This window comes from Phyllostomus hastatus, unplaced genomic scaffold, assembly GCF_019186645.2.
Source record: "Phyllostomus hastatus isolate PE091 unplaced genomic scaffold, TTU_PhHast_1.1 phas_scaffold_129, whole genome shotgun sequence".
NCBI lineage: Eukaryota > Metazoa > Chordata > Mammalia > Chiroptera > Phyllostomidae > Phyllostomus > Phyllostomus hastatus.
In genome coordinates this window covers 23,984,133-23,999,606 of record NW_025334009.1, presented here as the reverse complement: position 1 = coordinate 23,999,606, position 15,474 = coordinate 23,984,133, and the positions used below count along the sequence as shown (strand labels likewise).

The following is a 15,474-nucleotide window of genomic DNA, read 5'->3' as shown; positions in this document are numbered from 1 at the left end:
TGGAGATCCCACAGTGGAGAGGTGAGAGAAGCGTGAGGTTGAGGGTATGGGGGCCGGAGCAGGGAGCTGAGAGCTTCATGGCTATAACTATAGAGAAAACCAAAATGTAGGGGGAGAGATGTCCAAGAAGGATGAGAACAGTGAAGGCGAGAAAGTAGTATGACTAGATCCATGTTCTTTGATTAAAGGCCAGTTTAAAGACCAGAAGAAAAACGCAAGCACTACATTATACAAATTTTATTGCTCTTTAAAAATGGATAACTTACAGTGCTTTAAAGAGGTATATACAAGCAGTGGCTTCAAACTTGCAGAACTGAACTAATTCTCTCTCACTGGCTAATCTAAAATACAAAAACCAATCCTTGGCATTCATATATTTAACTTTCAGTTTTATGACTAAATAAGTAACTATCCTGAAAGTCCATGACATGATTTGTGATTTTGCTTAAGTATCACTTTGAGCAACGTACATCCAGAGCTTGGGGTACAGAGTTAGTTACTTACCTAGTCCCTTATCCTAAGCAACCATCAAATCTCTAGTCATGAGCTAGTACACATTTTACCTGAAAAATTAAATACAATAATGGTGTAAGGGAACCACAAACAATAGGGTATACCCTGCAGTGAATGTCAAGAATTTATTTTATTTATTTTTAAATCCTCACCAAGGACAAGCTTAATGATTTTAGAAAGAGAGCGGAAGGGACAAAGAGAGAGGGGAGAAACATCAATTGGCTGTGTTGTATGTGCCCCAGCTGGGTACCAAACCCACAACCCAGGCATGTGCTCTGACCATGAATCAAACCCGTGACCCTTCGGTTTACGGGATGAATCTCCAACCAACTGAGCCACTGTGCTCAGGACAAGAATTTATTTTATTCAAATATTATATAAGGTGTTTCAAAAGATCCTCAGCCTGTTTTCAAAAATCATTCTAGTATTCCCCACTTAAGGGAAAAATAAAAGTACCAGGAGCTTATAATTAGAACATCTTATTTGAATAATTATTAATTTCCAAGATGTTGGTATAAGATACATTTTGACTAAAATTAAGGGTTTTAGGCAGTGTAAGAAATGCAACTATAATTGTGCTTAAGTCCAGTTATTTACATTTCAATGAAAAAAAAATAAACCAAATCTATTAAAGGTTTAAGAAAAAAAGATCATATTTGAAGTACAGTCTTTAAGAAACGTTCTCGATCTAGAGTCCCATCAGAATATTCGAGGGCAAGAGTTCAACCCACTTGTGTGCTATTTTGCAGATTCTCTCTTGGAGCAATAGAAGCGGGTGTGGGATAATTTAAACAGCATCCAACAAATGCTTCATTGTATTTTCTTCACACTTTTTTTTTTAGAACTGCGTCTGCAATCCTTTTTATGCTTGAAAACAGGTGAATTCAAGAAACACAAATCTGTAAAAGGGTCTCCTCTTCTTAGTTTCCTATAAAGGTAAAAAGAGTTCTTTAGCACCCCAATCAATACTAACTTACTCTTCAGTATAAAGTTATTGTAAAATATGTCAGTATTAATATTCCCACTTCAGCTTTTTATAAAAAATATTTTATTTCAAATAAGACTCACTCTTGAACAAAGCTCCGTAACCTTACCTACCCAAAACGTTCCATTAAAAGTGAGTTCCCACAAATTAAATACTTACGAAGCGAGTGTGGGCTCCTTGTAGTTCACGCTGACTGTGCACCGACGCTTAGGCAGAGACACTGCTGGGCTTTCTTTATTCTTTTTTGGAGAAAGAGAAAGTTTTCTCATTTTCACTTCAGGATGCAAGGGGACATTGGTGATATCCTTCAGGCCAAAATGAGGTGACTGGTGAGTTTCAGGTAGTGCACCTACAAAATCAACTATTATTGAATATGGTTCAAAACAGTAAAAAAAGAACATCTCAAGAAATTAAATTGTATGCAGTTAAATATTCTAAATATATATAAAATCCAGAATTTTAGATAGATTTTTAAACTATCATTTTTCATCCCAGATGACATGGAAATATTTATTATTATAGATGTGAAGAATGGATACAATAGTTTACTAAAAGTTAAAACTCTTGAAAATTAAAAAACTTAAAATTCTTCTAGGATAGCTTGGGCATAATGAATTAGTTTAAACTATGGAATTTCATTGTAGTCACGCCTTGCTCTGTAGAATCTCTTTCAATACCAAATTTTATCATCATGGTTTCCCATAGTCTTACAAATCCACCTAAACTCACTCTATTAAATAAATGAGAACTGGAACTTTACAGCCTCTTGTGTAAACCAGGAGAAACAGGGTTCCCTCTAGTAAAGCTAGTAGGTTAAGAGTTACCCAATGTTTTTCCTATCATAAGCATCAAAATTATTCTACTTTGAAACTACATCTACGTTGGGAGACAGGTACCCAGCACACAATAAACACACTGCAAGACCATCTCTTCAAAGAGCTTTATTTAAAAAAAAAACCATTCCCCAAGAAAAACTAAATTGTAACTATAAAATGACTTTATATTTAGTAACCCTGTTCTCCGGGGTTATCTGGGTTTCAAATATTCTTTTTTTGTCCCCACATAAACATATTGTACTAATTATTCTAATAATTTTCAGTTTAGAAAATACGGTTAAGCAGTAACATTAGATCAGTTGCCATGTTCTGGAAAGTTTAATGTATATACATACCCCCCAGGGAACTTGTTAAAAAGATGTAGATTTTGACTCAAGAGTAAGGGGTATAACCTGGGATTCTGCAACTGTAAGACATCTCCAGGTAATGCTGATCCTGAATGTCCAGAGACCAAACCCTGAGTAACACTATTTAGAATGTAGTTTATTTTCTTTCAAAAACTTATGGAAATTTTCCAATGTACACAAAGATGGAGACAATAGTATAATGAACCCAGTTACCCAGCTTCAATAATTATCAACATTTTTCCAATCTTGTTTGACTTATTCTAACATCATTACAGCTTATTTTTACAAAAGATATTTGCATGTTATTACCACCTAACTGGTTGACCTTGGAAACTCACTTAACATTTGAGCTTTAGTTTCCTTATAAACGAAACAAACATGATGACACCTTGACTTTACAGTTGTGTTTAGAATCAAATGAAATAGCACGGCAAAAATTTGAGAATGATACAACCTGAATGTTTATGTTATTTTTACCAAACTAAAATTCCCAGATGAGAATCTTCGTGGGCAGGTGCAGGACTGTATGCTTAACTTTTGAATCATGTTGACTTTTGATCTAACAAAAATGAGATGTTTTACAAATATCTTACAAAAGAATACTAAGAATACTAAGTCCATCAATTGAGATTTTGGTCTTACTAGGCAACCGTCACTAACTAGAAAATTATTTAAAACCATGGTTCCCATCAAATTGAATATAAAACAAAGTCATTATATGACAGATCACTGGATTTAAGTTTGAATTCATTTTCAAGGTAATGTTTCAGGTTAGTGTATAAAAGATACTTTAATTCAACCTAACTCCACAAAAAAACATTTTGCCCTTGCCTTGGAAGGCTTCATTGACTTTACAGTAAAAATGCTTCCTCCTGAACAAAGAGTATTTATTCTTTAAAAAAATTTTTAATTCAATTTATTGGGGTGATATTGGTTAATAAAACCATATAGGTTTCAAGTGTACAATTCTACAATACATCACCTGTATACTGTACTGTGTGTTCACCACCCAAAGTTAAGTCCCCTTTGGTCACCATTTATTCCCTGCTTTATCTTCTACCTCCCTCCACATTTGTTCTTAAAGAGGATTTAAATTAACTTAAAGCAGTTGAGAGCAACACAACTGTGATTTCCACCCCCAACCCCCCACTATTTAATCAGACTGTTACTTCTCCCAAAGAGCAGATGGGAAGTCTCTAACCTCGCCCCAAAAGAACAGATGGTTAGTAACAGTATATAAGATTAGGAGTGATCATTTATCATAAACATTAAAAATGCAGGCTAACAAGTGGATCACTTACTGGTAGGAGTTTTTGTTGGCTGAGAACTGTCCAACTCTTTTTCATCCTCACATCTTAGTGCCCTCTTAGGTCGAGGCCTGGTGACTGGGCTCCTACATGAGTCACTGCTGAGACTTGGACTGTACTTGCAATTGGGCAAATAGAGGTCGTCAGACTCGTCTCCAGAACCACTTGATTCACAGCTGCTCACCTCGAATACATTGCTGTTTTCTTCTGTTTTAGAATCATTGCTCATTTTTTGTCGGAAAGGAGTGAGATGAACACCTTCTTCTAAATTAAAATTGTAAGCATCATCGGAAGTGATAAAATCACCCACCTTTGTTTTGGAAACAGGTTTTTTAATTTTACTTTTGCTGCCTTTATATTTAGACACAAATTTTGCTTTTCTCCTTCTGTTAGCTTTTCTTTTCTCTTCTCTTTTTCTCCTTTGTGCATCTCTATGCTTATTTTTAGTTTGCTCAGATTTATTCTCTAAAATGTCTTCCTTTATTTTAGCAGATCTTTCTGGGTGAATCAGCTTTGGTGATGAGTTAATTTGGTCCTTGTTCCATTGACAAACATTTTGTTCTACATTTTGAGATAGGTGCATGTTTACTAGTGTGTCTACAGATCTAATTGTTTCCAATCCAAAAGACTGCTCTGACATAGGACTGATTTCAAAATTATCCAAGGTGTTGATTTGGCATAGATTATTAAACGGTTTCTTTAAGTTGCGACGGAGAGATACAGTTCTAGGTAAGATGTTATCAGCAGACTTATCTTCACCTGAATCCAAATCAAATCCCAGTCTGTCTTGAGGAATAGTAGGTATTTGCTCTGAGAATTAAAAAAAATAAATAAATGAGAAAAATAGTTTTACTTAATGAAAATTTTAATTTCAAGGGTCTTAGAATTCAAAGTTAAAAATAGAATAAATGAAAAGTCATTCTGTAGTTTCCCAACATTTATTGTATATAAAAATTTGGGACACTTAACATTACCATTGATTCACTGGGCAATGATCAATTGAGAGCTTATATCTGACCTATGGAAGAATCTTATATAATCAAGCAGCAGTCAAGGCAGAAGCCACATGCATTTCTTCAACATTGATTCAGTGAATAATCTACTATCCCATGCTATTTTTCTAAGCTCAACCCTTAGAACTGGCTCAATTTGAGGTCACTGTCATGCTTAAAGTATGGAAATAAAAGAATCTGGATAGTAAAAAAAAAAAAAGAAAAGAAAAGAATCTTATATAATCTTCAAAAATATTCTAACTTGGGGTTTCATGTGTCCCTCATTGAAAAGTAACTAGTAGTTTACCTATGTGTATAGGATTGAGGGGGAAAGAACCTCATATTCCACAGTAGGACAAATATACTAAGAAAGTAGAAGCTAAGTTGTCTTGAAAAATGAGTAAAATTGGGATACTTGGAAAGCCTTTCAGGTAAGAAATACAATTTTTTTAAAGATTATATTTATTTTTAGACAGAGAAGATGGAAGGGAGAAAGAGGGAATGAAACATCAATGTGTGGTTGCCTCTCGCATGCCCCTTACTGGGGACCTGGCCCGCCACACAGGCATGTGTCCTAGACTGGGAATCAAACCTGCGACCCTTTGGTTCACGGGAGGGTACTCAATCCACTGAGCCACACCAGCCAGGGCTAATTTTCTTTTCTTTTCCTTTTTTTTAAAGAAAAGTGAGGATCTTTGGTGCTGCTTTATTCAAATGCTTTACTTTCTTCAAAGCTTAGTTCTAATATAGTATTGACTGATATTTGAGAATAGGGACATAAGTTACAAGTAGAAAGAAAGGCATGGCTTTGGAGGTCAGTTTTGAGTTTAAACCTTCACTCTCACTATCTCATAAGAGATTATGAGATAGTTTTCTTCTTTGAGTCTATACAAAATGGGACTGACTGTACTTATGTAGCAAGGTTGTTGTGAGGGTTAAGTGAGACAATATGTGTAAAATGCCCAACACAGGGCTTGACACACTGTAGGACTCAGTAAATTGCAGCCATAGTTACAGCCGAGGTTTCTAATTAGATTTGGCAAAATAAATGAATGGATTTTAAAACTGTTATTATTCTGTGTAAAATAAACGGATTTCCTTTGAGCAGAAGAATACCAGGCAAGATTTAAAAAGTTAAGGAAAATTTGAGCAATTTAATTATGTTACGTATTCTCAAAGACCTCACCTTGCCCTTACTCATATTTTTAGATTTTTACTTGAATTACCTTCTGTTTGGAATGATTCTCCTTCTTCTGGAGGGTGAGCTTCCTGAAGAGGGGCTTGCCTTAGAAAAAACCATTGAAAACAGAAACTTAATTAATAATTATATAATAAAAATAAATTTAAGATTTTCTTAAGATTTTTATTTTCTTTAGCATTATTTCATAATTCCATTCTAAATCAGTACATCTATTTTATGTCAAAGGAAACACAAAGCATTTATACTGATTACATGGAGGCTGATTTGTTACGACTGATATTCAACTCCTACTGGAATAACTAACATATTCAATTGGACGTGCCATAACTCGTAATTTCATTTAACTGGAGAAACAGCCAATCGGAAATGACTTATAAAATATATTAAAGGAATGCAGTTTGATTACTCAACACTTTAGGAGCCTGCTTTATCATTAGCTGAGTTGTGTATTTTTTGGTAGTACCTGCTTAACTACTTTAACTACTAACGTCAACAGTGTTCATTTTTTCTTCAAAAACCTTGTCCCTCTTTGGTGCATGGACAAAGAAAACTTTTTATTCTCTAATACTGTTAGTGGCTGTTTCATTTTATTTATAACTTTATTCTTTATTTATTGTAGAGAATTTTCACTTCTAGACATAAAATTTAAATACAGGTTTAGGCAACAGAGTTATGGTAACAAACTACACAAAAAAAATTTTAGAAACTTTATAGACTCAACTAACTCCTCTTACTTTTTGCCTGTTACATAATTATGTTGTCAGGTGTTAAAGTTGAACAGTTTTAGAATTAATTATTAAAATTAATACGGGGATACAAATCATATTAGTGATTACTTCACTAAGGAAGGGGGGCAGGGCATAGGCTCAAAAGGGATATGAAGGAATGGTTTGTGGCAGTAGCTCTACTTGAGGACAATTATGGTCCCCTAGGGGACGTTTGGCAATGTCCGTAGACATTTCTGGTTCCCATAACTAGGAGAAGGGAGTGCTATTGGCATTTAGTGAGTAGAGGCCAAGGATGATGCTATATGTGCTTTAGACAGCTCTCCACAACAAAGAATGACCTGGCCCAAAATGTCACAGTGTTAAGACTGAGAAACCCCAGGCTGGGGTGATGGCAATGCTCTATATCTTCATTGAGGTTTTGGTCTGACTATGCATTAGTCAAACTCATCAAATGTATAATTAACATCTGTGCATTTTCCTGTATGTAATTACACCTCAATAATTCATAAGCAGACAAATAAAGTACACTTGATCCAAGAGATGGGCAAGAAAGTATATGGGATCTGACTGTACTTAAGAGTAAATCAGTTTAGCTGTTAAATGTTGTATTTCTTTTCTATAACAGACTATTTGTAGTACCAGCAAGATACCATCATTTGACTAACCAATCTTGCTTAGAATAAAAACTTGGTATAAGAAAAATATAACTGAATGGCATAATTTAAAAGCTTTTATTCTTAGACACATCAGAAAAGTAATTATAAGAAAGATTTGGTTTGGTTATACGTTGTATAACAGAATTTCAACACATCAAACTTTCTTAACTATATTCTCAGTAGTAAGAACATCAGACTGATAATATAACAATCAATATGATGTAAATTTCCTTTCATAATGGATAATGGAATTACATCTCTTTTGGTATTAGTGAGCATAATAAGGAATTTGATACTCACGGTAAATCCTTTGCAGAGAAATCCCCGGCATTGTTGTCAATATTGGAGTCTATTCCAGAGGAACTCACTTCATGATTCTAGAATGTATTAAAAAAAAGAAACCACTAGTAAAACTGAAATATTCATAACAAATTATTCATTTATTCAAAAACAAACACTTATTGAAAGTCTATTAGGGTACCAGTCGCTGTTGTAGGATACTAAAAAAAAAAATTTAGTCCTACCCTCTTAAAACTTACATTCTAGTGTAGGGAGAGAAAAATTTCTTAAAAGACAGATATATACATAATTTCAGATAGTGTTAGGTGTTACGAAGAAGATACTCAGGGTGATGTGACAGAGTAATTGAGGTGGAGGGCCCTTATAGATAGGGTGACTTTTCATCTGAAATCTGAAGAATGCAAAAGAGCCAGACATTGAAAGAGCACGGGGAAGAGAAAGCCATGGAAACAGCAAATACAAAAGTCATGATATAGGAAAAGCCTTGCTGTGTTTAGCAAAGGCCATTGTGGCTGGGATTTAGTCACCAAGAACAACGATAAATGTGCATGCAGAGGGCAGATAACGTACAGCTCTGAGAGCCATGAATTTGGATTTTAGTCTGAGTCCAGACTGAAAATCAGTCTGGCCACTGTGCGAAACAAGGACTGAAAAGAGCCGAGGGCAGAAGGCGTTAGGCAGTCACTCCAGTAAATGAAACAAAACATGATACTAGCTAGGACTGGAATTCTGTGGCTATGGAGGTGACACCAGGCCGAAGGTCTTGAGATAAAGTGTGCTCAGATTGAATAGGGGTGGAGGCGAGGACAGCGAGGAAGAGCATTGCTTCTCATGATTTTGAGTAGGACAAAATGGTAAGGCTGTTTTACTGAGATGGCTAAGACTTAGAGGGAGGTAAGAGTATACAATATCTTTGTCAGGGAAGGAGTTTCCCTTTGTACAAAATATGTTTGAGATCCTTCATAAATGTTTAAATGGATATATATTGTGTGTGTAGGTCCTGACCTATAAATTTATAATATGCTAATGTTATGAGTAGGTAAAAACTCCATCAGAAACAAAACTAGAAATTTAATCCCATTAAAAGTTTTAAATTTATTATCAGTATAGTTAATGTTCTAAACTAGTATTTTTACTGTGTAAATAAAGGAGAATATTTACCTACAGAAGGATATAATTAAAAAACAGATTATTAAAATGATCCTTTATAAAATATAGGGAACAAAAGGCTATACGAAATTAATTTCTGATTATTAAAGCATCTCCTTATTCAAGCATTTTAAGCTTCTCGATGACTGCTGAAATGACTCGCTGAATATGGAGGCACAAGTGTAGACCAATGGTTGAGGATGAGTGATATAAGCAACATATGGCAAAAATGCTGATGTTTGAAATGCTAAGAATACTTTTGCCCAGCCACTAACAATATGTTTTAATAAATACTCAAAAATCATTGATAAATATCATAAGGCCTGCAATAATAGTGTTTTGCTCCTAGTGTTTTTGTAATTATCTTATGAGGTAGTTACTTTATGTCAGTCTATGTGTGATTTTAGCAAAGGCTTTGGAAAGGGAAAAGGGAGATTCAAATGTCTTTGGAAGACTGTTTTTTCCCACCAGTTGACAGAAAAAGAAAAAGAAAAAAAATTAAGAAAGATTATATTCTGAAGAAAAAAATGTTATTAAATAATCTACCACATGAAGGTAAAGAAATCATATTTAATCATTATAAAGATAATTCTTTACTATACTGTATATGAATAGAATGCATATATGTGTGTATATACATATGTATGTGCATACACACACACACACACACACACACTCTCTCTCTCTATATATCACACAGAAAAAATGTGGAATCCCCTTAGTTGCAGAGAAGGAAGAACTCTCACTGACTCTGGTCAACAGAGAGGTGACCTTAGTTCCTCTCTCAGGTCCATATCCCTACCCTAATCCCTATGGGTCTGGCTTTCTTTTCTCATCTCCTGCTAACACAACCATCTTCACTGGCACAGCAAACATATGGTCCCCCGGGAAGAAAGGAAACTCTTAACACCTGACACTCAACACTGCTTTTTTCTTTCTCTGCCCTGTGAGTTTCCCTGGTAGTGGCTTCTGGGAGAAGGAATGACGAAACGGGCTCATAATCACTCTTCTCAGGATTAATATGCAATGATACACAAAGAATATCCTAAACCAAGCTTACTCCATGTCTGTTATATTGTGGCCGGCTCTTCTCTATAACCTTGGACACAATCAGAATTAGATTAAAAACATGGACACAAAGTGTTCAGGATATTTCTTGCTTGGGAATTAATGTGTAATCTTTATCTAGCCAACTAGTAGGTAAAAATGATTCTCTAAAAGCACTGTATTTAATACATCCCACCCCCAAATTATGGTAGTTCATACAAAACCCCATTGGATGTAGCAAAACCATACAGAAAAGCTAAGATTTATAGCACTGATCAACAGTTACCTGTAATTAAATAACATACTTGGTGTAAACTAATTCATAGCTTTACCATTTCTTCCTAAGAAATTGAGCCCTTGTAATGAAAATACCTGAGCAGGTTCTTCCGTTTGTTGTGAAGTAAGTTTCTCTTTCAATGCATATAACTGATATGTGAGGTAGTAACATTCCCTTCTCAGCTGTAGGATGATGTCTTGGGCTTCTCTCACTCTGGATTTTTCATTTTCCAAAGCTAAGACTAACATTTTGTTGTTGTCTTGGTAGTTTTTTAACAGTGTAGAGGTGTTGGCTAAAAGAGGATAAAATTTTTTATTAGTTATTAAATCTAAACTTAAAAAGTGATGCAAAAGGACAACAAGAAAATCTTACTGATTATTTGGCATGGTGGAGCTATAAAAGACTTTCGTTTGCCAATCTCTGCCAAGCTTTTATTCCTTTTCTCTTTCATCCGTTTCTTTATGTCTTCAAGACTATCTTGAAAGGACTTTTTGAGATTCCTTTCCTTGGCCATCTTCTGCCTAGGAATTAAAAATAAAACAATATTTAATTTTTCTAAAAGACAATATCTAATATAAAATAAACATGAAAACACAAGCTATTCATAAAAAAGGATTAAATAGAGACTTAGTAATTGAAGAATTAGCTCAAAGTATGTAGCTAACTTGGTAATAACCTAGATTGTGCAGCTTTTAAATCTCGTTAATATTTTGTGCATAATATTATCCTTCTTGGTACTTTATAGGGAAGGTTTTAATAAATATGGATTTCCAAAGCAAAGATTGTAATATACCTCTTATTTATTTTTTAACAAATACTCATGGGAGGTTTACCATATATTAGGCACTATGGGAATGCTTAATATTATATTTTGATGTTATTATTTGTTTCCTATGGGCAATATTTATGACCAACATTTAATGTTAATTTAACTTATAACATTAGTTCAGAGGTAATCATGTATCTGGGCTTCATGTTCCAGTTTTTCTCTGTATTATTTATCAAATTAGATCATATGATTACTTCTCTCTTCCACAATTTTTTAACCCAATATTAAAGATATGAGCACACTGTCGAGAAAGTCAAAGTGATCTTCAGAAGTTTAGTTAAATTATGCAACACTATATACAATTTTAATAGGCTATGATTACAATAATAGAGCTAGAACCAGCAGGAAGTGGGGTATAGGAACATGTCAGTTTTCTGAAAATTATTAAAAAACTCAGGGCTGCTAACTCCCAGTGCATCGTGAATATAGCAAATCAGACATTAAATAATGACTTTTATAATACAGTTAAAGTAGCAAAACATGCATTGACAATGGAATATGCTATTGAGTATATTAATACATAAGTATACTTAAAAATGCAGTAAATCAGATAGACTTCAGTATTCTGCTAAGCATGTCAAAGTACTTTTCATGCACATTTACCCTAGATCGCACTTTTGCAGATCTTAATATTGCAAAAAATTGTTTCCTACAACAATCCATGCATACAATTTCACTACAAAGGCTATACCTTCATCTCCTCTTAGTCAAAAAATTCCTGAAACTTACATGTTCTAGAGAATGTTCTCCAGGCCTTGTTTTCTTCTATGCAGTGTCTGAGGTCATAAATTTAGATATCATAGATCTCACTTAAACATTTCCTTTCTGCCAACATCGATAGATGATACACTGGGATGTTCCCAGTAGAGAAAGCACAACTATTTTTAAAGCACTTAAGTGAGTTGTATAAGACAATGTAGACAATGTACCACAATGTAGTTTTTGAAGTTCCAGCTGGAGATGTTTGAGAGCCACGCGGATTAAATAACCTATCAGGTTAGTTTAGTTGTGGTATTTTAAAAACCAACTATTATCTAAAAGAAAGAACATTAAGTTTAATCAGCTTAATATCACAAAAATTGCCCTATCATGTTTTCCTGTTGAGGCCGATGATGGTACTAACAGGGGGTGTGGCGGAGAGAGCACGAATGAAAACAGGTTAGAGTGCGAGACCACAGTCTCGATCCGTATTGGTAAGGGGTCTGGATTAAAAAAAAAGTATGTAGAATATTTGATCTCCATCACATTCTTTCATTCACTCCTGCCGCTGAGGCACCCCGGAGGGGCACTGGTCAGGACCGCTTCTCCAGGGCGACAGACCGAGCAAAAGCGAAGGGATGCACAATGAACAGCCGCCGGTTTGAGTGCCCTTATGCTGAGCCTGCCTTTTAACTACTGTAAATGCTTTATCTGCATACCACTTAATTCACACCATTCTACAAGGCAGGAAGTTCGGCTCTCCATTTATTAAAGAGAAAAGGAAATTGGATCACTGGGAAGCGCGGATCGGGGAGCAGGGCAGAGAAAGACACCCGGTCAGGCCTACTGCACAGACTGAGTTTTCGGCCACCGAACTTAAAAGGGCAGATGGAACCTCGTCGGAGAGGAACAGGGATCACGACCCCTCTGATCCACACCAGCAAACATCGAGGCCTCCCCTTTGTCCGAGGGACTTCGGGAAAGCCAGCGGGCGGGGGTGGGTGCGTTGCTGGAAAGGGCCAGGAGACCCGCCTCCCGCAGGTACGTCCACAACGATACCTTCGCCACCACTTCTGCTGCAGCTGCTTCCCTCCTCACATTCCAAAGTTCAGCGAAACTGTCCCGCGGACAGCGCTCCGAGCTCCCGGACCTCCAGGTCTAAAGCACCGTCTCCCGTCAACCTCCGACAGCCGCCACCACATTCGAAATTCGCATCTGCGCCCACTCATTGGCTGGCGGGAAGGCAGTCACGTTAGGAGACGGCGCAAACACGCACGCAGGCAGAGCCCCGCCCCCCCCCCCCCGTGACCTCGGGTGACGCACTCCGGTCTTGCAACCACATCCGGGCATCCACCGTCCCAGTCCGGGGAGGGCGGGGCTTGCTGTCAACCTCTGTCAACCTGCCTGCACTTTTCCGCGGAGTTGTCGGCTTTTAGGCGTGGCGCCCGGACCTTTGTGTGGTTGGCCTTTTAAGGCGTCCAGAAGCTTCCTGTGTGTGCAGAATCTCCTCTTCGAGGTTGTGCTCTAGGGTTCCCCCTTGTGAGAAGAATCTCTTTGGTTGGTTGCCCGCCCAAGCAGTCGAACTGCAGCACGTAGGCAGCTTTTAGGGAGCAACAGTAGGGAGCAAATTTTGGATTAACGGGATGTTATTGGGGAAGTGGCAGATATCTGAAATATTTAGCTCCAGGTTCTTTCGCTTGCCCGGCTACCTCTGGCTCTTTAACCCTCAGGAAATGGCATCAGCTAGTTCTCCATCTCGAAGTCCCGGGAATCTTTGTTATTAATTTTTTATTCTCTTTTAGCCTTTCATCGTTTAGTCAGCCAGTCCTGTCAAATCTACTTTCTAAGTATTCCTCACGTCCAGACCTCACTATTTTCCATCCCTTAATCCAGCCTACTTCCTTTCTGTGAGTTGCTCAAGTACCTACTCTGACTGCCAACTCCACTCCCTTACGTTCTTAGAGTGGCATTTTGAAAAAGCAAATATGATTGACTGTGAAACTTATGTTATGGCTGCCCAAAGCATTTAAGAACTCCTAGGTGCTTGGTACTTAAACAGCCTCATGGCTCCTGGTTCCACCTCTTCTTAATTTTCTTTCATTTCCTCGTAATTCTTCTTCTTGCTTTTGCTCGTGCTGTTCTGTTTGTCAAGAAGATTCCTCCCCCTGAGCCCCACTTACTTGTATGCATGCTGCAGGTGTCACTGCGCAGCTAAATTCTTCCAGAGCCTTATCTGTCCCCAAAGCTCCATTCATAGCTTGTTTTGTGCTTCCTTAGTGCCATACATGCCCCCCTTGGTATTTCTTGTGGCACTGAATTGTCATTCATTGCCTATTTATTCAAGTTGCAAAAGGGTAGGAACTATAGCTTCCTGTTCATAGTTAGATCTTTAGCATCTGTTTAGCAATTTGAAGCTGGTAAATAGTCACTGGGAAAATAAAACAATGGATAAATAAAGCCTAAACAAGAGCTCTGCATTTAGGCATTCAATTTATTGTAAAGTTGTTTTCTAAAAGATAACTAACATTTAATTAGTGGGATAATCACATTGTTAAGATATAAAAATGTTGAATCTCTGTATCATACACCTAAAACTAATATAGCTAATATAAGATTGTATACCAACTATACTTACATAAAAATAAATTTGAAAAAAGATAACTAACATTTACCCCTTCACCCTGGTCTAAGCCTCACCTCAAACCTTCCTGGTTTAAGTGGAAGAGATTAGAACTTCCTTCTCCAGCCAACAACTTGTTCTCCAAGTGTCATCAGCTTCCTACACCTGGGCAGTGTGGCTCATATGCAGAAGAATCAAGGAGGAAGGAAGAGAGGTTTTTTAATCACTTGAGACTAGAGGGTATGAAGTGAAGGTGAGAGCAGAGCTGGGTTCATGGGCATATGATCTGTCCTCAAAAAGGCCCTGCATTTGCTTTAGTGCTCTGCTCTTGCCATTTTGAAATGCTTAATAATTTATCTTCGAATTTATGACTTGTAAGTGAAGTCTGATGAGACAATGGAGCATGCACATGAATATAGGAGATGCATGTGATATGTGTGTCCATCCCTGCCTTTTGCTGCCTCATTGCTATGCAGTATTCAGGACGCCCACTAAGTGGCTTCCATGGTACACTTAACTTGGGTAATGCATTCAGAAGGACTTTACACTTGGTTTAATGCTCTCAATCCTTCTTGAAATTCTTAACAATTTTATCTTTGAACTGTACTCACTTGGAATCTCATTGAACTTTCATGCTTTTTAGGCTAAAGAGACTATTAGAATCTAATTTGAGATTCTTTATTACCAGATAATTTTTAAAAACTAAAGTTGACTGGCATAGCTCAGTGGATTGAGTGCGGGTTGTGAACCAAAGTGTCACAGGTTCGATTCCCAGTCAGGGTACATGCCTGGGTTGCAGGCCATGACCCCCAGCAACCCCGCATTGATCTCTCTCTCTCTCTCTCTTTCTCCTTCCTTTCCCTCTCTAAAAATAAATAAATAAAATCTTTAAAAAAAACCCTAAAGTTGACTTTACAGAGCCAATAAAGCCCCTTGGATATTAGTAAAAGTTTAACTGAACTATAATATGTAAAAATGTGCATAAAGT

General features: G+C 36.8%; 1 protein-coding gene across 2 annotated transcripts; it reads right to left on the bottom strand.

The window, feature by feature from the left end:
* Nucleotides 1-786: 786 nt before the first annotated feature.
* On the bottom strand, nt 787-13,073 carry SGO1 (shugoshin 1). Of its 2 annotated transcripts, XM_045857114.1 has the most exons (9): nt 12,926-13,073; nt 11,897-11,943; nt 10,711-10,859; nt 10,434-10,630; nt 7,866-7,942; nt 6,207-6,265; nt 3,983-4,798; nt 1,658-1,847; nt 787-1,441 (listed from the first exon to the last, which is right to left on the bottom strand). In XM_045857114.1, coding segments are annotated over exons 2-9 (1,608 nt in total). In that variant the 5' UTR covers nt 11,899-11,943; nt 12,926-13,073; the 3' UTR covers nt 787-1,323. The 2 variants fall into 2 exon arrangements, with proteins under 2 accessions (XP_045713070.1, XP_045713071.1); XM_045857115.1 differs by lacking the exon at nt 11,897-11,943.
* Between the last annotated feature and the right edge of the window lie 2,401 nt (nt 13,074-15,474).